Source organism: Micromys minutus (genome assembly GCF_963924665.1).
Source record: "Micromys minutus genome assembly, chromosome: 23".
Classification (NCBI taxonomy): Eukaryota; Metazoa; Chordata; class Mammalia; order Rodentia; family Muridae; genus Micromys; species Micromys minutus.
This window is the reverse complement of record NC_137958.1, coordinates 37067999-37093383: the sequence shown is the minus strand read 5'-3', so window position 1 is coordinate 37093383 and position 25385 is coordinate 37067999. Positions and strand designations below refer to the sequence as shown.

At 36.5% G+C, this 25385-nt stretch overlaps 1 protein-coding gene across 1 annotated transcript in view; it reads left to right on the top strand.

Moving 5' to 3' along the window:
• THSD7A (thrombospondin type 1 domain containing 7A) overlaps positions 1 to 25385 on the top strand; it is a gene marked incomplete at both ends in the record, with an annotated part of 363343 nt that overhangs the window by 268677 nt on the left and 69281 nt on the right. The window contains 3 exons of the mRNA XM_080936262.1: positions 7499 to 7693; positions 16486 to 16720; positions 20388 to 20503. Coding sequence (XP_080792388.1) covers positions 7499 to 7693; positions 16486 to 16720; positions 20388 to 20503 — 546 coding nt within the window. The remainder of the gene's footprint in view (positions 1 to 7498; positions 7694 to 16485; positions 16721 to 20387; positions 20504 to 25385) is intronic.

Genomic DNA, 25385 nt, shown 5'->3' with positions numbered 1-25385 from the left:
CAGTATTGTGCAATTTTGCTCATCCCTGAAGAAAGTCATTTCTCCAATACTTAATTACTCCTTAATTGCCTGTAGGTATTTGTCAAGGGCTGAAGTCTATTGGGCTTCTCTCCTGTCCACTTTAGCTTGTCTACTGTTTTTGTCTTGCTCAACCTAAATTATACTCTTAGCATTACACTTGTGATTTAAAAAATAAATGGATGAACGCCAAATTGAATATTTGAATCTCAATCTTAATTTACAAAAATTAATAAACACACCAATTCTATTTATTGGGTCAACTTCTTACATGAAATCTCATAGACACATTTAAATTAGTAAAGAATAGGTTAATGATCTAAATTTAAATTTTAGTTTGTTTTCTATATTTCCTGAAAAAAAATATGAGCTTGCAAGCATAATAAAAGCCTCAACTTTGTAAGTGTATTTTAAAAAGTTATAAAGTCAAATAAATAAAAACCAACTTTTTGAACTTATTTATATGTTAAATCTGTTTCAATACATGAGTATATTTTCAACATAAAAATATAACCTGATTTTAATGTCATTATAAGAATTTCACTAGGATTTTGACTTCAAAACCACCAAGGAGAAGCAATTACACTGACTTGTACAGACACCAGCTCCAGAGATTCATCTGTCACAGGAGGCATCATCAGAATGTGCACCTGAAATTAAAAGTATCATCACTCAGACATGCAGTGCCTCCAACAGTTCTGTAGGCAATGTCTGAATTTGCCCTAGCTGGAGGCCTCCTAGGATGAGAAAAAAATAAAAAAATAAAAAAATAAAACATGCATTTCCAAAGTTCTCAGTAGAAAACTTGCTACTAATTTTCCAGAAATGTGTATACTAGGCTGGTCTTTGGCTGCGTGCATATTTATATCTATATAATAATCTCTGTAGCTATATCATGCAAAATATTACTTATCCAAGCAGGTAAACATTGTAAACAAGAAACAAGTTCTAATACAATGAAGGAGAAAAATTTTTTTGCTATTTTTATATGACCTTATTTTCTTTTTAAATTATTTATTGGTCATTCTCTGTATTTACATTTCAAATGTTATCCTGTGCAACACCTTCCTCCCTCTCCACTTGCTTTTATGAAAGTGCTCCCTCTCCCAAAGATCCTCTCCACCTCAGTGCCTTGGCATTCCCCTACACTGGGAAAATGCACATTCACTGAACCAAAGGCCTCTCCTCACATTGATGCCAGACAATGCCATCCTCTGCTACATATGCAGCTGAAGCCATGGGTCTCTCCATGTGTGCTCAATGGTTGGTGTTTTAGTCCATGGGAGCTGTGGAGGGTTTGGTTGGTTGATAATGTTGTTCCTCCCATGAGGTCGCAAACCCTTTCAGCTCCTTCAGTCCTTTCTCTAGCTCCTTCATTAGGGTCCCTGTGTTCAGTCCAGTGGTTAGCTGCAAGCATCCTCAGCTGTATCTATATGACTTGGGTAGAGGCATCTATATCTGGTTCTTGCCAGTAAGCACATCTGCACACCAGCAATAGTACTTGGGTTTAGTGGCTCAAAAAAAAAGTATATGGGATGAATCCCCAAGTGAAGCAGTCTCTGATTGATTGTTTCTTCAATCCCTGTTTTTTTATTTGACCTTTTATTTTATCCCTTGAGTGTTTTGTTCTCCCTTCTAAGAAGGTACATGCCATGTGTGTTCTTTTGTGACTGGGTTACCTCATTCAGGATGATATTTTCTAGTTCTGCCTGTTTGCCTAAGAATTTCATAAAGTCATTGTTTCTAATAGCTGAGTACTACTCCATTGTATAAATGTACTACACTTTTTGTATCCATTCCTTTATTGAAGGACAACTGGATTTTTTCCAGCTTCTGGCTATTATAAATAAGGCAGCTATGAATATGGTAGAACATGTGTCCTTGTTATTTGTTAGAGCGGCTTTTGGGTGTATGCCCAGGAGTGGAATAGCTGGTCTATTAGGTAGTCCAATTTTCTGAGGAACCTCCAGACTGATTTCCAGAGTGGTTGTACCAGCTTGCAATTCTACCAACAATAGAGAAGTGTTCCTCTTTCTCCATATCCTCACCAACGTGTGCTGTCACCTGAGTTTTTGATCTTAGCTATTCTGACTGGTGTGAGATGGAATCTCAGGGTTGTTTTGATTTAAATTTCCCTGATGAGTAGGGTGGTTATACATTTCTTTAGGTGCTTCTGAGCCATTCAGTATTCCTTAGTTGACAATTCTTAGTTTAACACTGTGCCCCATTTTAATAAAATTATTTGATTCTCCAGAGTCTAACTTCTTGAGTTTTTGTATATATTGGGTGTTAGCCCTCTGTTACCTTATTTTCAACTCACTTCTTACATGTAAAAATGATGGTTCATAGTCGAATAACATGCTTCAGGAATGCACTGCTGGTTGCCATCAGAGATAGATTTTACTACTACTTGTACTTTTTTTGTATTGATTAATTTTTTAAACTAGTGATTTCTACATGACTTAACTCTAGATGTTAGGAATTTGACTTCGAAAGAACACAGCCCCTAAGGGTTCCAATTAGCCAAATTGGTTAAAGCATTAATCAAAACAAATGCAAAGACTTGAATTATTCTTAGCACTCACAGGTTCATTATTGCTTTTCAGCGGCAGTATGTGGCTGGCACCCGGCATCACTTATTTTGAGAAACAACTCGAGAGTGCCACTTTCTTGACTTCTTTGGAGACAAAACTCATCTATCAACTGCTTTAGTGTTTTAGTTCTTATCAGCATCAGTTATGAGACTGAGGAATCGGTCCACATCTCTGCCTCTTTTGTGTAACTTCTGCTGAGAAAAATAATTAAGGCTGAGTAATTTTTTAATTCCTTTGAATTAGAAAAAGTATTTGACCGTGGGGTATAGCTTAGTAACATATCATGTACTTAGCTGTATTAGTCCTGTTCATATTCTCTACTAAAAATTAAGTTTAAAGATAAGTTTTAAAAGACATTGGTTACTATGTCTGAATGCTAGTCTGAGAACTAGCTGAGATGAATACACACAGCATTAATTACACAAAACAGACATTTAATGATGATTTGATAATGCACAGTTGTCACTTGTGCATGTTTTCCATAAGAAAGAGAAGTATAAAGGATGTCCCCCCAAAGAAAAAGGGTTAAAATGTGTGAAATTCAATCTATATAGTTGCCCTTTCAAGAAGAAGTCTGACTTTGCTTAAACCAGAAGACACACACACAAATAAGTCCTAGAGCAATAATTCTTAGATTTTATTTGCATGTAAATCACCTAAGGGTCTGTTGCAAATGCATTCTGGTTAAGAGAAAGAGAAGGTACATATTATAGTACTTAGTTTGCATATAAAAGACTTGTTTCCCTTATATAACAACTTAAAATTTATTCGCTCATTTGTTTATTTTATGCAGAAAACAGAAAAGTGTCTTTTATTTCCCCATTGTATTTGTCATCTCTAAGGCTTACTGCCTTAGTCTGCTAATTTAGGACTTGTCCTGGAAGCTTCTAGATTCTGTACATTCTTATCTGTGCCTAAAATGTTTTCAGCCTCTGAGACTTAATCTTGAACCATTTAACTCTTGCTAGTTTTTTTTTTTTTTTTTTTTTTTTTTTTTCCTGAGCTCTGGCTGGCTGGTTTAACACAGTTTAAGGTCTAACTCTTCCCCAAGGTGATTGATTCATTCTTGTTTCTTTCTTGACCTATGACTGGATTGTTCTGTTTGGCTTCAAACTAACTCTGGTAATATGTTCTGATATTCTGGCCCCTTCTCATTCTCTGGCTTATTCTGTATTTGCCTATGTCTAGCTTGATTTATCTCTTCAACCTCTATAACTGTCCTGGCAAAACTACCTCCTCTCCTTTCTCTCTCTTTTTCTTCTGCATTGCTTTCTCTTAGCCTCTTTACCATCTCTCCTCTTGTAAGAGTTGAGAATATCTTATTCTGATAAATCTTTCTCTGATTCATCACATTGTATGCTACTCAATAAGACAACACTTTCATATATTGGTGCTTTCTTCTACAAACTAACCTTACATTCATCATTTGGGAATAAGGATATGTATTAAGGGATGAGCTACACCAGAACTAGAAATAGGTTCTTTTGTTTTCAGTCCCTGGGTGTTGACAGTGTGATCAAATATCCTGCAACAACAAAATATTAATTTTCTATTATGTGTCAGCTATATGATCTAAGTATAAAGAATTAAACAATAAAGATGAATTTTGGGTTCTCTATAAAACTATCTTTTATTTGCCTTATGTAATTGTCATGTCAGAGGCCCATTGCTGAATTAACTCACCCTTTCTGTTTCTTTCTGAACTTTGGTTAGCTGGTTCAACTCAACTGTTTTGGTTCAAACTTCTCTCCAAGTTGATTGACTCAAACTGGCTTTTCCAACCTTCTGACTGAATTGTTTTGCTTAGCCTCAAACTAACTTTAGCAGTCTATTCTAATCTTCTGGCTCTTTATATTGTCTCTGGATTATTCTGTCTTCACCTGCAACTAGCCTCCATAAAAATGCTTCCAATTGAACCGCTGGGAACTCAATTTCACTGCACTTCCTCTTAACTTACTGATTCCCAACTGATTGTACAAACTCAACTCCACTCAGCTGAACCAACTGAACTCCTATCAACTGAACTGTCCTGCATTGCCGGAACTCAACTAAACTATGCTGAACTCAACTGCTCCAATCTGACTTTCTCTCCTTCTGCTGCTCTTACATAGCACAGCTTCTCTTTCCTGTGCTGTTCTTGTGAGAGTTGGGCATATCCTATCTCTGTCAAAGCTTTCTCTGATTTGCCACGTTGTCTGCCCCTCAATCAAACATCACTTTGAAACATGGCTGTTACCTTGTATGAACTAATTTTACTGTAAAGTTGTTTACTAAGAGAACATCTATGTTTTAACTGGATCATACAGACCTCAGTCTTTGGATGAGAGTCAATTTTCTTCAAATGAATTGGTTCCTGATAGCCTACTCATGCTTCAGTAGTTGGCCCTACATTCTGATATCACTAGACTCACTCAGTGTGCACAATGTCACACATGAAGTTGGGAGGAAAAAGTAGAGGGCAACTGACATAAGAAAAGGTATTGGAAGAGGGAATAAATGGTGTTTATGAAAACATATATGCGTGAAATCTTCCAACTATTTAAATAAAAGCTTCATTGTGAATGTGAGACTATTATGGGCAAAAGATAAGATAACTGATTATCTGGCAAGGCAGAAAAAAAAAACTGCTGGAGAGAATCAGGGAATTTCAGAAATTACACTGACTATTATAGTGCCAACAATGATTACAATATGCTCTTTGTGTATAATAATGTGCTTAGAGGAGAAAACATCCCCAAAACCCTTCCTAAAAAAATCATGATGAATATATTAGCTGATACTAGGTAAGATCAGCTTGAAACATGAGGAGGGTCATTCTGTTGACCCTTTTGTTTTATATTATAACAAACAGAAACCTGTCCCCCAAGCTGTGGCATTCATTGCAATAGTACTGTTAACAAAAACACCAAATTGCTGCAAAATTCTATTTTTCTGAGCTAGAATGATAAGAAACTATCAAAAAAGATATAGAACTATGACACTTGTTAGCTATCAGCTTCAGTTTCAAAGTTTTTGTCATTCTACAGGATATTTGAAAACATGGAGGGGGAAGTAGACAGAAAGATGTTACAATAAAATATACCTCCTTAATCTAAGAAAAGCTCCATTTAACAGAAAAAAGTGGAGTCATTGTTAATACATAAATTATAAATTATTAATTGCCTTATTAAAAATAATGATTTTCTACCCTAGTTACCACCAACATATCTATCTATTAATCATATTGTCTAGGGGGATAGATGTCAAACTGCACAGCTAGTAATCAGAGTCAGAAAAATAGAAAGAGCCCTGTTGCCTCGGCTGTCATTTTTAATGAACCTCTCCTCTCCTGCGCATGAAGAAGGCCGATGATTGAAGACCTTACATATTAGTGGCTATTAACACATAATGCATTGTGATGTAGTAACTATTAAAATGTTAACACATTTTCCATTGACTTCTGATTTTCTGTCTTATTTTTCAAATATGTGACTGAAGGAGTGTGCAGTATACCAACATACCTTGCTTTCAACTGGAGAAAATTCGTTCGGATTTGTTTTTGTAAGAGTAGCCTGGTCAGCAACCTTCCTCCCCTCAATGTATAATGTAACGGTTACAATTTTTATACACTGATCCTGGATTGCCAGTATATTCTATGGCAAATAACAGCAACATTTGAAATTTAAGAGCACAATCTGTAATCAAGTCGGGGTGTAACTTGAATCACCCTTCTCCTCTTACCTCGTTTTCTCACAGTTTCCTTGCTTCCTTTGTTCTTTATACTTTACCTCTCTCTGGCCATTTGCCCATCTCATTTCATTCATCAAAAATGAATTAAACATTGTGTTAGTAACCTGTCTCATCACCGTATACAAAGCATGTCACAAACAACCTGAAGGCCAGAATTAATTCTTTGGGCTCATGGTTTTGGGGATTTAAATCCATGCTCCTTGGTTCCACAGGTCCAGGGCTGATGATGAGACTGAAGACCATGTTTCAGGAAGAAAGGGGATGTTCACTTTATGGTGGACAGGAAGCAGTGAAGAACTGTAGATAGCTTACAGCCACAAAGACATGTCTCTTTGTAGGTTAAAGTTGCTTCCCGCTGCTGGGACTAATCATTCAATCATAAGACTGTGGGGACATTTCCTATTCAAAAGACAAGTGTTAGTTTTTTTAATAACATTTAAAATTTCCGAAGCAAAACCAGTATTTCTGTATTGTAAAGCAAGCAGGTCCTTACCTGGAGAGCCCCAGAATCAGCTGATGACTTTGAGGCAGTTTGATGCACCTTCTTCTGCACATGCTCTGTCTTAACTCCATTCTTCCCTTTCCCTGTATGGCCCTCTTAAGCAAGGTCTGGTGATTCCAGTCTGTCCTTAATGCATCGTAGTCACTTTCAATGGAATAATGAATTTCCAATAGAGAGAAAGGTAAATAATTTTATCAGCTAATCTGGCAGACATAAATGCACTTGTAGACTTATCTGTGAGTTGGTTCTTGAAAACATTGATACATGCTATAGCTTTCTACCACTGTTAGTAAAGCATAGTTCAGAATTGAATAGGAAATCAGAAGGGCAACACAATTTCATGATGTTCTTCATTGCACATGGATAATTGTAAAACTCGCTTGTAGGAAGGTGATATACTTCCAGTAATAATCTTGATTTCTATGTCTATGCTTCTGAAAATTAAAAAAAAATCATTTACTTGGAGATGTCTGTGTCTGTTTATATGTTTACATTTTTCTGTACCTTTAACATTTTACCATGACAACTATGTCTTCTTTTCATTTCATTTTTAATTGAGAGTTAATGGGCAGTCGTCTAATTTTAACTGAACACCTAACTTTTTCAATCATTCATGTAAAGGGACTTAATAAGAATAAACTGTTGGTTCTTCCAGGAGAAGAAGTGGACAGACAGCTGTGCAGAGATGCAATTTTTCCTATCCCCGTGGCCTGTGATGCCCCATGCCCCAAGGACTGTGTGCTCAGTGCATGGTCCATGTGGTCCTCCTGTTCACATACCTGCTCTGGGAAAACGACAGAAGGGAAACAGATCCGAGCTCGTTCCATTCTGGCTTATGCAGGTGAAGAAGGTAAGGTCTCCATGTCCTCAGATGTGACTGTTTTCTGGAAAGTCCTCACCATTTATTTACGTAGCCTATATAAGATGACATTTTATGAAAACGAGTTGATAGAAACCCATCAGTGAATGACATTAAATATCCATGTGGTTTGATTCTATTCTTAATAATTAATCTTGAAAATGGCTCTTTAATAGAGGACAGAGAGTTTTCTTAAAAGCATTTGCTTTTTTCCCCATTCACCTAATAATTCAGGTTCTTTCTACTCCAGTGTGTACAAAGGAAAAACAAAGAGACAAAAAGCAAAACATGGAGAAATGGGTTCAAAAAAAATCCAAGCATTTCATTGTTTTTCTTCTATTTCAGTAGTTGGTTTTTATCCTTTGACACCATAATGTCTCATAAATTTATCACTTATGTGTAATAATAAAGTTTATTTTAACTTTTAGTGTGCGATCTGGTGCTTGTCTGACATTGTGTGTGTTTTCTACCGGTCCCATACTTGAATGCAGGCTCTGAGATCTACAGGACTCCATCTTAGATTCACCCTAGGAGTGTAAGGCATGGTTGTCACAGATCACACCTCACCTGCAAGTGTAATTTCCAAGAAATACAGGAAATAGTTTCCTCTGAGAATACTAATAGAAAGGCTAATTTGTCCTCTGTGTGACTAGGTAAGGAGAGGAAGGGGAAGAACACAGGAGCTGAATTGCCTCACAGCAAGACAAGCCCTCTTTCAGCAAAGTAGGTGTGGCCCGGCCCAGCAGCATCCCACACTAAATGACCTTTATTCACATTTAGGACTGAGAGATCACAGTTTCTCTTTACAATAAGCATACACACCTATTAATCCCTAAAATTAATTGGTTAGTTTTTATTGGTTATATGCTATTTGTGCCCCTTTCAGTTATTGTTTTCAAGTGTTTTGGTGATATCTCCTAATCTTATTTGATCATACTTGCTATTACTTTACACAATAACTAGGAATATTATGTAATTAATTACCTTGGCTTAAATACACAAGTACAACATACAGTATGTAAAAAGTAACTATCTGGCAAAATTCTTAATTTTTATACTGCCCTCAAGTGTTTCCCACTACAAATATAATTGCAAGGAAAATAGAAAACTTAAAAAGAAATTGACACTTTAGAGAAAAAAAAAATTCTATGTTCTCTCAGATGATCCCAGCTTGAGTAGATTGTGTTCACACTTCAAACTTCATCGGCTCAGGTTACATCTTGGGTTTCATTAAAATTAGATCTGTGGTCACCCTGCTTCCTGTAAACCCATTATACTCTGTGGACATTTACTCCATGACTAGTAATAAGTGACATTTCACCCCCCTGAGCCATGGAGCAAGGATTTTGCTGAGTCTGCAAAGCTGCAACAGATCATTATGTGTGCAGAGGAGACAGTTCACACTGAAAGGCCCTTGTGGCTTTAAAGGAAGAAAGTCATAGTTTTTTGATACATATCACTTAATTTGAAAGGGTGGGACTTCAATAATTTTCAGTTCAGTCTAGTAGCTGCATCGTTAGCCAATCACCTGGGCAGCTACTGTTTGTGTCATCCTTGGATCTAAACAAGTAGGAAGCAGACTGAGATTTCCAAAAGGGAACATCTTTCTCTGTGTCTCTGTCAGTGACATTTACAAAAGCCAGTATGACTGTGAGACACTGAATGAAGATCTCATCTGCAAATTAAGTGGCTTCAGCACCTGTTATTTGATGGATAGGAAAATAACATTTTATTTTAGGGGAAATGAGATTGTTATAATACTGGGTTTTTAAAAGAGGTTTTTATTTTCTTTCCGAGAAAAACTACATCTATGGAAGTCTCAAAACATGTTGTCTTATCACTGGTGTTTTACACAAGTAGGTATTTTATTAGTCTACCAAAATTAGAGCCTGGAACGGGTTGCAGTGTATAGAAAACACTGTGATAATTTTATAGAAAAATGTGAAATAGAACTGATATTTAGAGATGAGATTATATAATTTTCTAAAAACATCCAAGCCCAGGCCAAGTGCAGGGATTTGGCTGTCCTTGTAATGTAGCAAAAAGTCAGACATGTATGCTAGGGATTGAAACAGCCGTATGTTCAGCCTGTGAGCTATATTTCCAGGCCTAGGTCTTGATTTCAAATTCTATTTTATGATATCCATAACTTACAGAAATGGTAGGCCAGAGGGTGGCCTTATCTTCAGGAATCTGAACAACACAACCCAGTAGAAACCTTCAGAAGGAAAATTATGTTTTGTGACAGGGCCACCTAACTTCAATAGAATATGTTCAGCAAAGGGGGAAAGATTATATAGGAAACAGCTATGCCAAGAAGAAAAGGGACCTAACTTCTAGCCATGACTTTCCAGTTAGTAACATAAATGAGGGCTAAACAGGGCAAGAGTTGTGGCTACTGGAGACATACACATAGGTAAACCCTTGTTTATAATAAGTTTATAATGATCCCAGTCTGCTATGGTAAGATTCTGAAAAAAAAAATACAAAAACAAACAAAAAGAACCTTTATTTTGAGACGTTCCACCACCATCACCATCCTGAGATGATTGCTTTTATTTACGTGGCAGCCTACTCTCTGCCCTGGACTAAAGGCTTCCAGTAAGGGAGAGAGAGTCCCATCTCTGGGTGCCTCATCTTGAGGAACTCATGCTGTAGTAAGGGGAGCTGGAGAGGCAGTTTGGCGGTTCATAGCACTTACTGCTCTTCTAGATGACCAGAGTTCACTTCCTTGCACCCACATTGGGCTGTTTGTAACTACCTTGCCTCCAGCTCTAGAGAGACTGAAAGTCCCCCTGGACCCACAGGCACCAACACACACTATGAAACGCACTCACACAGGCACACATGTATAAATTGAAAAGAGATAAGTCTTTTAAGCCTAGATCTTGCTTAATTTAGTTATGTGAGTAATTGTGAGTAATTGAGCAAGTCAAAAATCTCAACTCTTCAGTGCAATAACAACCTGGCATCACTTCTGGGATAAATTGTCAGAACTGCATGCATAGACTCTTACAAAGCATCAGGAAATTGTTCTATAAATGAAAATAGTGAACATGAAATCTTCAGAATTGCCTATAAAGATTAGGAAACTGGAGAAGAAATATTTCTAATTAGTGGAGATAAACTATTAACAAGGCACCGAAATATGATACTTGATTCTGAATTAAATTCTTATTTGGGGGTAGTTGGAAGTTTGGATGAGGCTGAGGGTACTGGATGGGTTTATGTAATGGGAGGGATGCCTAACTTTCTGGAAGTATACACTTATTGCTTAGAGTGCTGTACCTCATTCATCTACTTCTTACAAATGATCAAGGAAAGTGATTGCTAATTCTGTGCTACAATGATGATGTTACCTCCAAAGGATTTAAAAGAAAATAAAAGAATGAAAATAGTGACCATATATTTTATCTCCATCAATATTAAATAATATTACACAATATAGTATCAGCAATACACAAAAACAAATCTATAAAGTAACTCATACTGAAATATCATTAGGAAGCCAACTCACAATTGGCATCACCTAGACATGAATACAGGAAAAAGGTTACTAGAATTCTTTAACTTAAACCAGGTAGATACAAGAGGTTACTGAAGAGAGTTCTGTGGAAAAGTCTTTGCCCTGCAAAGATGAGGACCATCCCCAACACTCATGTAAAAGAATCTAGGTGCTGTGGTGTATGGCAGTATTTCCAGGGCTAGGACATCAAAGACAGATGGGTGTACATGGCCTTTGTAGATGTCCAGCATCACCTAAGAATTGGGCATCCACACAAATACAAACACAAGGTGGACTGCTTTGGAGGAATAGAACATGGTGCTGACCCCTGGCTTCCACACATACATGCACCTGCACACACATTAACACATACATACGTAAGTATAGACACTTGAGAAGGGGCATGAGACCTTTCAGAGGTCCGATTTTTACATGTTTCCTATTATATAAAATTTCAACAAATTCATAAAACTAAAAGTTATGTGCATATATCCTCACTGAGTGAAAGGTAAGAAAATATTTGTTTGCAAAGTTCCAAATGAACTGATATAACTCCCTTAGCCAAAGGTCAATGTGCCTTCATATCTGTCATGTGCAGAGAACAGATGCAGATTGAAATACAACTATGCCAATTTTCTCAAGTAATCAGAAGCCATTGGAAATCCTATTTTACAGCAAAAAACTTGGGAGAAGTAATAGTTCTATCTTCTGAACTGTAATATGTTCATGTTTTATAGTTTTGTAGTTTTGATTATTAGAGCCACAGAGCATCTCCTTCTTTAGACAATTCAGAAAGCCACAGACCGGGAATATCTGTAGACATAAATATCACTTGGTGCCTAAGGAAATGGTAGCACTTCCCCATCCCCTAGCTTTAGAGGATGTGAGAGAGCTGCACAATATGAACTTTTCTTCTTTCTGCTAATGCTCCTTAGGGTTTGCTTCTCTTAAGGTGTGCCCTGGACACATGAATCCTGATCCCAGCAGTGGTCTGCCAAGCCCAGATGTCAACTCTTCCTAACGCACACCCCATCCCCTTCCCCAGATTGCATTTATTTACCCTCTCAGATGAATGCTACACTCTGACTGACATATCAACATGACATTCCCAAGGTCAAGCCTGAGTGAATTGTTTTACATTTATTTTTGCTTTTGCTTAGATAAGATCGTCTCTTCTTTCTTACCTCAGAAACTTCGTTTGTACAACTCTAACTCTTCTTAGTTCATCTAAATGCCTCCTTCTTCCAGACTTTTTAAGTCTCTAAGACACAACGATTCTTACGTCTGTCAATCTTTATCATATTACATCCATTTTTACCATAATTCTAACATTCTACATAGAATTTCCCTCACATGTGTGTCTGTATCACTCATTCTACCCCTTCTATGTCTTCTCCTGAACCAATCACAAAATTCTTGACTGTGGTGAACTATTTCTAATCCCTTTGGTGTCCCATGAAGCACCGCGCTTAAATGTTGTATATTACACACCACATATGGGTATCCATTTACGATATTCAATAGGACTCTTTTTAAATCTATCGCATCAGTTGTAAATACATCAATATAGAAACAACAATTCCATGAATCTGACAATCATGTGTTAGAAGAAAACTTTTGTAAGACTGATGTGGGTAGAAATAGTTATGTTTAATTTGATGTATTCGGATTTCTTTCTGTGTATAGACAATATAGGTGTGTGGTATATGTACACAGGTATTTGCATATATTTTTATTTTTTCCGTGTATATGTGTGTGTGTGTGTGTGTGTGTGTGTGTGTGTGTGTGTGTATGTGTGTGTGTGTTTTGGTGAGGATGTATAAGGCTTTGCATATACATGAAAGCCTAAAGAAGATGTCAGGCCTCCTGGATGATAACTATTTTTATACTCTTGAGATGGTCTCTTGATAAAACTGGGGCTGGGCTGGTTGCCAGGCAGCCCTACTCACCCTCTCATCTCTGTTTCTTATATCACAGTGCTAAAGTTGCCGAATTATGCAGCCAAACATAGTATATTATATCAATTCTCTAATTTGAATTCAAGCAAGCCTTTATATTAACAGGTATCCATATGGATTGAGTCAACCCCCTAGTCCAATACATTTCATTTTAATATAGCAGTTTACTATGAAAGCTTATACATTTGTATGTACACATAAGTTTGTTTCTCTCCATAAAATTAAAAATATTTTTCCCAACTTTTGCCTCTCACAGCTCCTCCTGCCTCCCCCTCTAAAGGTTTATTTATACAATGGAATTTCTTTCATGTCCAGTAAAGCCTTTTCTGTTGCCCCAATGATAGAAGATCTTAGTAGCAGTTTTAGTGTAAAGCATTTTACATGTAAGAGGACATTTTCACACTTATTATTAATTTTTTCATAAGTTCACATTTTATGATTTCTCCATGACTATGAAAATGCTCCCAAAGAGAATGTTACATCTTCCCATAAATAACAGATATTTTCAACATTATATTTATCAATTTTTCTAACATAAAATTGTTCTCCAACCAACAGTGACTGCTTCTCCAAACATTCAAACTTGCAATATTATAATAGTTAAGACCACACTGGGGCTTATCTGTTCAAGGATCCTACTGCTGATGTGACTTTAATGTGGATCAGGGCAAGGAAAAAATAGCCTTTATGTCTATAAACTTAACAGTTATTTTTCATTTTCTCGGCATGTTCTGCTGATGGCATAGAATTTTTTTTAATTTCTTATCATTTTTTCTCCAAAGCCAACCAGTCAATTCAAGTGTCAACGGCAATTCAAAGCTTTAAAATCGGTTTCAACAAGATACTTATTCTCACAATGAACCTTCTATACAGTGTAGGTACAGAAATGTAATGTTTGATCAGCATTTTCACTATTATATATAAAAAAACTGTTAAGTAATTGTATATACTCATATATAATATACTATATATAATTATATAGCATATAATAACATATGCATGATTAGGTGCATTTGTTAATGTTGAATATGTTCAGCACCTGGAGGAAGAATTTCTAGGCATACTGACTTATCTCTCCCCAGTCTAATTAGCATGGTTTCAGTGTATTCAGCTTCTGAACTTCTTTGCTGGGGCTGCCAGGGTCGGCCAGCTGTATGATAGCAGACAACGTATGAAGTGTGACAGATGTCTTCATCTTCAGAAAGCAGGGACACTAATGAAAATGTTTCGGACAGGCTAGTCTGACGTTGGAGCCATATTCAACAGTGTATAAATGACTCCAAATTTTTATTAACAAACTGCCAATTGATTAAACTGATGATCAGAGGGAGGTCTGCAAATACAGCTCCGTCATTCCTGGAGAGTATCTCCAGTGTTGCTGCTAGAATCAAATCATCAACGAAGTGAATAATGAGATTCTCTAATCTCATTTAACAATATATATCTTTCTATTTGTACCATTAGTTAACAGAATATATTATCCTCCAAAATTTCTTATTAATACAGTGGCCACGTCATTTCCTATGCTTGGCCACATTATCAATGAATGTTATTCACATTACAGTTGTAAATTTGGACTAAGAGTCCAGCTCTTGAGTTCCTACTGTAGGGATGGCACACAAATGAATCCAGAATGTTAATCTTCACACCAAAGTCAACTGATCGAAGATGTGTTGGCCTTACCTTTAACATCTGCAGCATTATTTCTTTGTGCCTTGAATGCATTTCTGAAACACAGCAGCTATGCAAAAGTTATGATGGACTAGCTGTCACTTAGACTGATAGTGACCGCTATGTCCTGGCAGTAAATGTCAGTCTCAGATATACCCAAGAGGAGACAATCAAAACCAACTAAATAACACTTTAGAAAAAAAAAAGGAAATGCTAGTTATTTAAGACTTTTGATACATCTTAGGGTACAGTTAAGAATCCAATAGGGCTGGAGATATGTTTCCATGATAGAAACCTTGCCTAGCATGTAAAGAAAGTCATGGATTCCTTCTGGGTGTAACAGGAAAATAATGTTACAGCATCAAAATCTACAGGAAGATATTATTATCCCGGAAGACAATTCTGTCAATTACAGTGGACAGGGTTTTTTTTATTTTTTATATATGGGCTTAGACAGGTGGTTTGCAGTGCGAGCGCTGTCCTAAGACACTGGATCCCCTGGAGCTGGAGTTACAGGCAATGTGAGATGCTTGATTATGGGGACTGAGAACCAAATTGATCACTTCCAATACCAGTATATGCTGTTAATGGCTGAAACATTCCTCTAGGTCCTTGGATAAATCTCTATAATATATTTATGTTAGGCGTGTAAGACGGCTAAGTCGGTAAATGTAATAGCCCCTAAATCTGATGACCTGAGTTCAATCTGGAACCCTTATGGTGAAAAGAGAGAAATGACTCCTATGATACTGCCTTTGACCTACCCACATCCCATGGCATCTGCAGCCCCTACTCAATATACTCATACATACACGCACACAATCACCAATACCTTTGATGTCACAAATGATGATACTATAAAGAATACAAATTTTAATGTGAATGACTTCAAGCTGACTCAAAAGATCTGAACTTTGAATAGAGAAGTTTAAAACTATCTTTTCTTGTAAAGTTTGCAAAATCATAGAACAAAACAACATGGACCTAAGCCATAGAAAGCTGTTTAAATAAATATACAAAAATTAGAGTTAAGCAGAAAGTATTGTTTAGTAATTAATTTAAAACCATTTCTTTTCCTTTGGAACATGTAAAATGAAGGTACACTGCACACCCAATGGCATCATAAATTTGAACAAATATTACTAACCCTATCTTTTTTTCATTAATACTACATAAGATCCTAAGCTTTTACCCAGTTTTAACAGACTCCCTTGCTATCACCCTAAATGCTAATATATTCGAGTAAGCAGTATTTAAAACCATTTTAAATTTAAGACTTTCAGTTTAGAAGATGACCCTTGCAAACACATTCAGACGTTCTTGTCCGTGGCATGAAGCTGTATGTTGCTTGTGGTAAACAATACTGTAGGCTTCCTTGTACCTGATGTTGTCTTTCTCTGAAGAACAGTTGGCTTCTCCTTAAGGTCCCGGATTATCTTCAATATCTAGTACGTATACTATATGCTCTGTATTTTAAACTAGAGCCAGCAAAAGAAGTAACTTGCCCTTTTGCAGTGTGCTGGTTCCATTCTACGTGCTTGGTAAGTGGTAAGTACCATTGTCATCAGCCCTGCAATTCCTGGGAGCAGAGAACGGTGAACTTCCTGTTGACTTTCCGTCTAATCGCTTGTCCTTGTCCATTTTTGTAGGTGGAATTCGCTGCCCTAACAGCAGTGCTTTGCAAGAGGTGCGCAGCTGCAATGAGCATCCTTGCACTGTGTACCACTGGCAAACTGGTCCCTGGGGTCAGTGTATAGAGGACACATCGGTGTCATCCTTCAATACGACCGCAACGTGGAACGGAGAGGCCTCGTGTTCCGTGGGCATGCAGACACGGAAAGTCATCTGCGTACGAGTCAACGTGGGCCAAGTGGGACCTAAGAAGTAAGGGCCTGAGAATGGCAGCAGTAAATCCTGTGGTCAGCCATGCGGAGGACTGGTTGGGCTCTGCGTGCTTTGTTAAATGGAGTCTTCTGATGCTTCTCCCACCTGTTCTCATAAGAAGATTTGTTTCCTTTCAGTGTTAGCTGCTGATAAAGCTATAACTACTTCTGAGTCTTGTATCTGGGATCCATAAATCCTGTAGAAACCTTTCTATCTGGTCCCCTCTTCCAATTCTATTGTAGCACAGTATGCTTTGATTAAGCTATTGAGCCAAAGAAAGAGGTCCTTGCTCTAGGGTTGTCTGATCAATAACGACAGGATACAAAGCCCTACTACTGGAGGTCATCCGTGACATCCTGTATATCCCTAGGCTTGTAAGCTGACAATCTGTTTAACTGAGTCAAAGTCACCTAAGATCTGCCTTCACTGGTAGTAAGACCAAACATATTTTTCTGTAGTAAACGAGTAACCGTTTACTTTAACAGAGAGCCTTGCGACAAGATAGCTGTCATGAGAAGTAGAAAACGCATCAGGTTCCTGTGGATTAAGAAGATGGTAACAAGGAGAAAAATTTGCTAGTGGGTGGGGGAAAAACCAAATTTGAGAGTGCCATGTGTTAACAATAAGAGGGAAAAAAAACAATAATAGTATAAAGGAAATAATTAATTCTTAATAAAAAAAAATAATACTTCTTCTAAAAAGATGTATCCTTTTGAGAGGAAACACCCTATTTACTATTTGAAACAATGTAACTTTCTTAGCAATTCAAACATCCTTAGCAATATGGAACATAGACAGGAAACCAACCTGTTTTGCATAGGCCTACCAGTGGCCTTGTGTCTTCCCAATTATTAGCTTTGTTTTTCAAAGTCAGTTGAAAAGGTTATATAATGAAAAAAATACTCTGATGTAGTCACTCAATAAACTGTGGGAAATGCTGCTTAAGAGTGAAAAAAAATGCTTTTCTTGCTGTTTTCTTCGGGGACTTTAGCTCTTTGGCAATGTTGTGGATTTATACAAAGCATTTAGGTTTCTCTCTCTTCTTTTTATCCTCTTTTAACAGCTCCACAATCCCATTACACACCCATCTCCCTATCTGGCCTTTTCCAGACACATGATTCTCAGTTTTGTTTTATGAAAATTTCCAAGGGGGCAAGAATAATTTATTTGACATATGGAAAACCCCAGGGATATAAACAAGGGACCCATTAAACGCTTTTATCTGGCTGGCATTCCAGATATTAGAGATATTTAGCTCTATGGTGTAGTTATTTATATCATTTGATATTTCAGAATATATTAAAAAGTATATGCCAGAGAGACCATTCTTCATACTTCATATGGTAAGCCCTGAACCAATATGTTAATGGAAATTACAGTCAGGTTGTTATTAATTAGACTCAGGAAATTAATCTGCAATACATTAAAATGATGGTGCTAGGAGCAGCCAAGGGTGAGAGTTCCATGTCCTGGAGGAGGCTGGTTCTTGCTGACATTAGAAGAGGGACAGGAGTGCTCACTAGACCAGACAGGATGAGCAATATTGCCCTGATCTGTAAAAGGCTCACTCTATCTGTTTGCAGGCCAATGGCCTTTCAAGACTTATAACTTAGAGCTACTGCAAAATAAAAGACTGTCCCTGGGTAAAGGGTGTGTGTGTGTGTATGTGAACAAGGGCCTCTGTGTAAGCCTGAGGGATCCAGTCTCACGAGGTCATTCAATAAGAAGTGTGTCCTGATACCTCATATCAGACCACCAGAGTAATGCAGCCAAACCTCACTGTGGCAATGGCTGTTTCTCAATGATCTAGATACACTCATAGATTTGTTACATCATGTCAGTTCCCTTTGCCCTTAAAACTATAGTAAATTAAACCAAATACATTTACATTCAAAAGAAAATGTTATTGCCCTTCTCCTTAAACAGTAGGTTAAATTCAGTGAATGCTTTCCAATGCAAGCTATTTGAAACAAAAATGCAAATAGGAACCTTGCTTTAAACTCTTCTTAATAAAATAGATTACTGGGAGATGGCAAAATCAATGCTATTGATCTTATCTATCCTCCCAAGTAACAAACTTCAACTCCCATTGCATCTGGTTAATTTGACCTTGAATAAGACTGGGAGGAGGGAGGAATCAATTCTTTGATTTAAACCACACATGCTAAATACAAACAGTTCCAGGGAACAGCAGCATGTTGACTGAAACATTTGCCTCACCAAAGGAAGTCGGAATTAATTTTATTGGATGCAGTCTAGGCTGTATAATTTATCTTCGTGTGTTCATTTAGTGACTTTGTTGTTGGTAATTTTGCTCTCCACAGTTAGCCAAGTATCTTGCTGTGGCTATTTCCAAACTAAAAGAATATGTGGATGGTCAATGACAACACTGTAAATTCTATTGATTTATTTCAGGCTACATATTTGTTGTTACACGCAGTTGAGTAATGGCCTCCTGTTGTTAAAGTTATAAAATGCCTCATTTAAAAGAATTGCTTTCAATAATAATTACTAACCAGTAGATCCGTAACCCCAAAAGAATTCTTTGGATTACATGTGGTATTTTTTTCAAAGGTTGTTTTCAAATTAAATAATAAGTCTAGTTTTGTGAAAATCCAAATTGTACAAACACATCAGTTTTGGTGATTCATACATAAATATTTTTCCTGCCCAACATTTTAAAGAGTCACATTTTTACAATGGAAAAGAGCATTGTATTTGTGTGTGAGAAAGGACATGTGGGCAACTAATTACAGAGTGTGTTGAAAATGAAGTGCCAGAAAAATGCTATAATGATATCATTGCACAGAAATGGTGTTAACTATTTTGCTTACAATTAGGTTTTTAAAGGTGACTAATGTGCAACTAAGTCTGTACCTGTAATCCAGGTCCTCAGGAAACAGAGGCAGGTGGATATCCATGAGTGTGAGGCAGTCTAGTCTTCATAGTGAGTTTTAGGCCAGCCAGCTCTACATAATAGGATACATAAAATACATAAAAATAGAGAATGAAAGAGAGAGAGAAAGAGAGAGAGAGAGACGGAGAGAGAGAGAGAGACAGAGAGAGAGAGAGAGAGAGAGAGAGAGAGAGAGAGAGAGAGAACAAGCTTGCTTGGTTGATGGACTATGTTCAATCCCAGAACCACCAACTAACCATGGTCACATTTCTATGCCCACACACATTCTATACACACACATGCATACATACAGGATCATAATACTACTATTAATAATTATTATTAAGAAATATTTGTTATAATATTTTTGTCTTGTCCTGTTTGTCCCGTTATGAAATATTGAGCTACAGATACAAGAATTGAATCCTAACATCGATTAATGTGAAATACCACAAAATTTTATTATGTATATTAGAAAATATATATTTACAAGTAGGAGATTATCCTAAAGGGGAGGGTATAGAAATTATATTTCTTCTAGATAGCATGAATGTCATTAAGTCTACGTATTTGTATGAGTAGTCTTGTCCTGGTACAGTAGGTGAGAATTAATTTAGCTGAGTGGTGTTTCCTGAAAGCAGCCTTAGAACTAACTAAGAGAAGTTCATTGGCTGACTGTGATTCATACAGCAACGAAAATTGGAAGGAAATTAAGATACTTGGTTTTGTGGCTTGTTAAAGGTTGAGTAAATTTTGTTTTGCTTTTTCCAGGTGTCCTGAAAGCCTCCGGCCTGAGACAGTAAGGCCTTGCTTGCTTCCTTGTAGGAAGGATTGTTTAATGACCCCATACAGTGACTGGACACCATGTCCTTCTTCATGCAGAGAAGGTATGGAGTACTGATTCTGAAGGTTCTTCAGCCACATCCCCTATTCATCAGAATGTATAACTTCTGGATAAACAATGTTTGTGATTCTAGCACAGGTCCTTGCTGTCCTGGCTTTTCATGAATCTCAAAACATTTGGATTTCTGGCTAGAAATAATACTGTTAGGGTACCTGTCAGCCAGTAAGTTTCAAGCCAGAAACTTCCTTGGAGTTTCACTATATGCCTCAGATTGAAATGATTCGAGATCTTATTAGTAAATTTTATCTTTCATAAATCCTAAAAGAATATATCCTGGCCTTCTGGAGTTTCAAGAGAGTTTCCAGTGCCCACAGTACACATGAATTCTAAACTACTTACAGGCAAGAAATAGCCCAAGGCCGAGTTTTCTAAGGATTCAATTATGTGTCCCAAGGATGGGAATAAAGCAAAGAGAAAAATGGCCAAGCTGTCTCCCTGCCAACACTTAATGTGCCATGAGGCATTTCCAAGACTATTAGTACAGTGCCAGGTTTGGTTTCTGGCTTTTGTGATGTGCAAAGACTTTTTATTACCATTTTCGATCCCCTGATAAATCTTTCATTACCCTTCAGGACTTTTTTTTTTTTTTTTTTTTTTGGCTTTCCACTGAGAAAAATTTTCACACCTTCCCTCCCATGTACACAGTAACAGCACAATTGCTCTCCGTGTGAAACAAAACATTGTCTCCTGTTTCCCAGTGTGCTCTCCCAACATGTATACTGTCTTCAGGTGTAGCGATTGCCTATCTCGCCGGCAAGGAAGACGCGCCACAACAGGATCCTTCTACAGGCGTTTATTGCGGGCTTCATTGCAGTAGCGAAAGACCCCAAGCCCAGAAACCAGCCCTCCTTATATATGCTTAGGAGGACTGTGCAGCCACCTGAGTGGTGCATTCTGTGCGCCCTAATTAGCATACTCAGAGTCACCATGATTCAGCAAAAACAGGCAGGCGTGCATGTGCACTTAGGTTGTTTATCTCAAAACTGGCCACTCTCCCTTCGGGCTGGGCGCCATCTTGTAATGGCGAATACAGTGGCTTCCCACATTCAGGCTTTCCTTGTGTTCACAGCTCTTCTGGGAGATTTGCAATTAAGAGGTAGTTTCTAGTTCAATGACCTTTTTAACTTGCTGAATTTTATTTTAAACCACTTAATTTTCTAAATGTCATAACTGATTATATTGCAAAATATCATTGTATATAGTTGAAACATATGATTGGGGAATTTTGTTTGTGCTTGGGAGATAGGACCTCCGTTTGTAGAGCAGGCTGGCAAGGCCCTTGGCATCTTCCTGAGTAATGGGCCAGTTTCTGGGATTAGAAGTGTATATAGTACCACATGTGGGAATTTGTCTTTTGTGTTTTATAGAGTATTATTGAAATATTACATCAAATTAAACTAATAACAGAGCAAGAAGAGATTTTTTTAATTCATTTATTTTTTTAAAGGGAACCAACAATTTATTATAGGTACTAGGACAGAGAATAAAATATTGACTGGATTTATCTGTACAAAACTTCACTAATAACTTAGTTATGTTTTTTAATTGAACAACTTTATCTTAAAAACATAGATAAATGTAAAGATTTTAAAAGCATTTTTGCATAAAAGTATATGAATATATTTTTGTCAGTACTTGATTTTTTAACGGTGTGATAGTATGCATTAAAATCTTACTAGTTACAATGACCATAAAGTACATGTAAAACAAGATGTAACCTGAAAATAGTCAAAGTTTTCTTGGTGTGTAAAGATTAAGTATAATGATTTTTCTTTTTTCTTTTTTTTTGGCCTTTGTTTTTCTTGAACTTCATATAGTCTGTGAGTTGTTTCTGGGGTGTTCTGAGCTTTCTGGGGTTAGTATCCAATATCAGTGACTGCATATTATGTTTGTTCTTTTGTGACTGGGTTATCTCAGTAGCTTTTGGGGGAAAAGGATGACTGACATTAATTTGCTGTGTTTATTTGTGTTTGTTTATTTGTTTTGGAGACAGACACTTAGTCCATGTTGACCTTGAACTTACTAACAGGGGAACATGATCTTAGAGTTTTGATGTTTCTGGTCTTACTTCCCAAGGGCTAAGATGAAAGATATGTAGCACATGGGTATTTTGTTGTTGTTGTTGTTGTTGTTGTTAATGTGCTGTTAAAGGTCAAGCACATTAGCTGTCCTGATGTATGTGATGTATGAGGTATAACCCCCATTCACATTAGCTTCTGTAAAAAATGCTAACGGTTCAATAAACATTAATTTAACTGCAAAGACTGAGAGAGAGAGAGAGAGAGAGAGAGAGAGAGAGAGAGAGAGAGAGGGAGGGAGGGAGGGAGGGAGAGAGAGAGAAGAGAGAGAGAGAGAGAGAGAGAGAGAGAGAGAGAGAGAGAGAATGTTAATGGCGTGAATTTTACAAAAAGCAATGGCATTTTCTGATCCTTTAAAACACATTATAAGATCTTATTTCTTTATTTTCCTAAATAAAAATCTGGTATTGTTGGTTTGGTTCTTATCAAGTAACATACTTTACTTTATAGGCTGTGATCACCAACACCACTGCTGCTGTTCCTTACCTTACATTACATTACATCGTATTACATGACCTGTAAAATGTTGTGTTTAGTTCTGTTTGGGTTCAGGTTTTGGCTTAGTCTATAATAGGTACACATCACCCATCACCAGCACTGTTTCATGCCCTCACTATGTGGTAAATGCTTTATCTTGGTATATTCGAAGCGATCTTTCTGAAAATCTACTGAAAAAATAATCTACTCACAATATAATAAAACTTTCTTAGAAAGTTTGAACTGAATATTAACAATTAGTAGTTTCCTACTCTGATTATTATTTTTAGTGCTGCAACATTTCATTAAAAGCAATCATTAATCTTTCACTCTGTGATGTTTTCCAAGTAACTATAATGTTTACAAATACAAGGTTTCAGCAATTAACAAGTCCACATCCTGGAGGTATGAGATGTGTAAGGTAACTATTTCTCTAATCCTTTAATTTGTATAAAGAAAGAATCATCATTGAGCATAAGGGCTAGTCAAATAACAATAGAGAATAAAATTCATATTTAGCAACCTTAATGTGAAAAAAAATTAAAGAAAATAATTGGCTTTTAGCAGAGTCAATCAAGACTGTTTCAAGACAATGGAAGAGAACAGAGAGAGAATGTCAAGGAAAACTGAATACTTCTTATAATATTGGTTGAGTTAAGATGAAAATGATATCATAAAATCAGCACTAGATCATGACAAAGTACTATAAAAATATATGTCAATCCCACTGAACTAGAAGTATTTTATTAAGATAAATATTAGGTGAAATGTCAAGTTGGAAAAAATGGTCAGTATATAAAATATTTATAAATGATAACATGGAAGTACAGTTGGTTATAACACTGCCTTAACAGAAGATCAAGTAACTGATATAAGATACAGTATGAACCATGAAGTGAGTAGCAACATAATAATTTTCAATACAGTGTCTAGAATGGGAATATCTTATTATTATCAAAGAAATGGAAGGTGTAGCAGATGTAGAAAGAGAAACGATTGTAATGAAGGCTTTTGTATTTAATAGAACTTGGAGCAGCCCATCTTCTAAAAATCAGTTTAAGGATGTAAAATTACAAGGTAGTATTGCAGAAAAATGAAACAAAATGTGTTATATTTCAAGGAAGATTAAAAATAAGTCATTTGAAATTTTATTGATTTCTCTTCCATGATATGGCTTGACGAAAAACAAAAACAATGTCAACAAAGATCAGAAAGTTAAAATATAAATCTTTTCCAAATATAACTTGCTACTTTAATTTATAAGAAGTAAGTTACCAAATGATTTTTCTTTTTGCCCTATGTGGATTATATAGGTAAAGGTTTATTCTCTTGTTGAGCCCTAAAATGAACCTACATGGAGGCACATAGCTATATTCAGAGAAGAAACATTGATGTCATGATATTTCCTGTGTAACACCATTAAACTTCCTCTCTGAGTGCTACAGCTTTGAATTGTTCCAGTCTAATAAGGACACAACATTTATCCTATGGCTACATGAGATAAAGAACTTTGAATAAGAATAAATAGAATATCATTGTACAGCCAATTAAAGAAGAAAAGTACCAACAGCTTTGATCTGTACCATACATGTGTGTGTATAGTCAAGATCTGTATACCCCTTAACTATATACCAGGTGACATGTGGAAAGTTAATACCTAAGAACTTAGTTTATAAGCAGCCATTAATGCTGAACTCATTGTGTGTTCCAATGCCCAATCCCTTGGTCTTAATTCTGTGTCTGTCTTCATTATGCAAATCAAAAAGCATTAGGAGTGACCTTCTTAAAATATTTTGATCATCAGTGAAACAAGACTCATATGTTGGTGATCTTTTCCCAAATGAAAAAATAATAATAAACTAAGAGAGAGACAGAGGAAGTAAAGAAAGGAAGAAAATTAAGAAATTCCTAGACGCTAACCAAATAATCAGAAGTTTGTGTAGTTTTTATACTCTTTTTTAAAAATGTTGATCCTAAGCATATACTACAATAAATAAATATTCCAAATAATAAAAAGGTGGAATCAAGTAGTGAAATGGGAGAGTATAAGAGGAAGAGAGGAAAAATAGCCAAAACCAAACCAAAATTAATGTATGCTCCTGTGATAGAGAACAAAATTAGCTCTGAGATTCCAGTGGCAAAAAAAAAAAAAAAAAATGAAAAAGGAAGCACAATGTATTCTGAAAAGCAAAAGCATTGCGAGAGATGAAAATCCTGCTGTCTCTGAGCAGTTAGAAGCGTTCGTCACCTGGGCTTGCAGCTAGAAGTCCTTTGAGCATTATAATAGAGAAGCATTTGTAACATGAAATG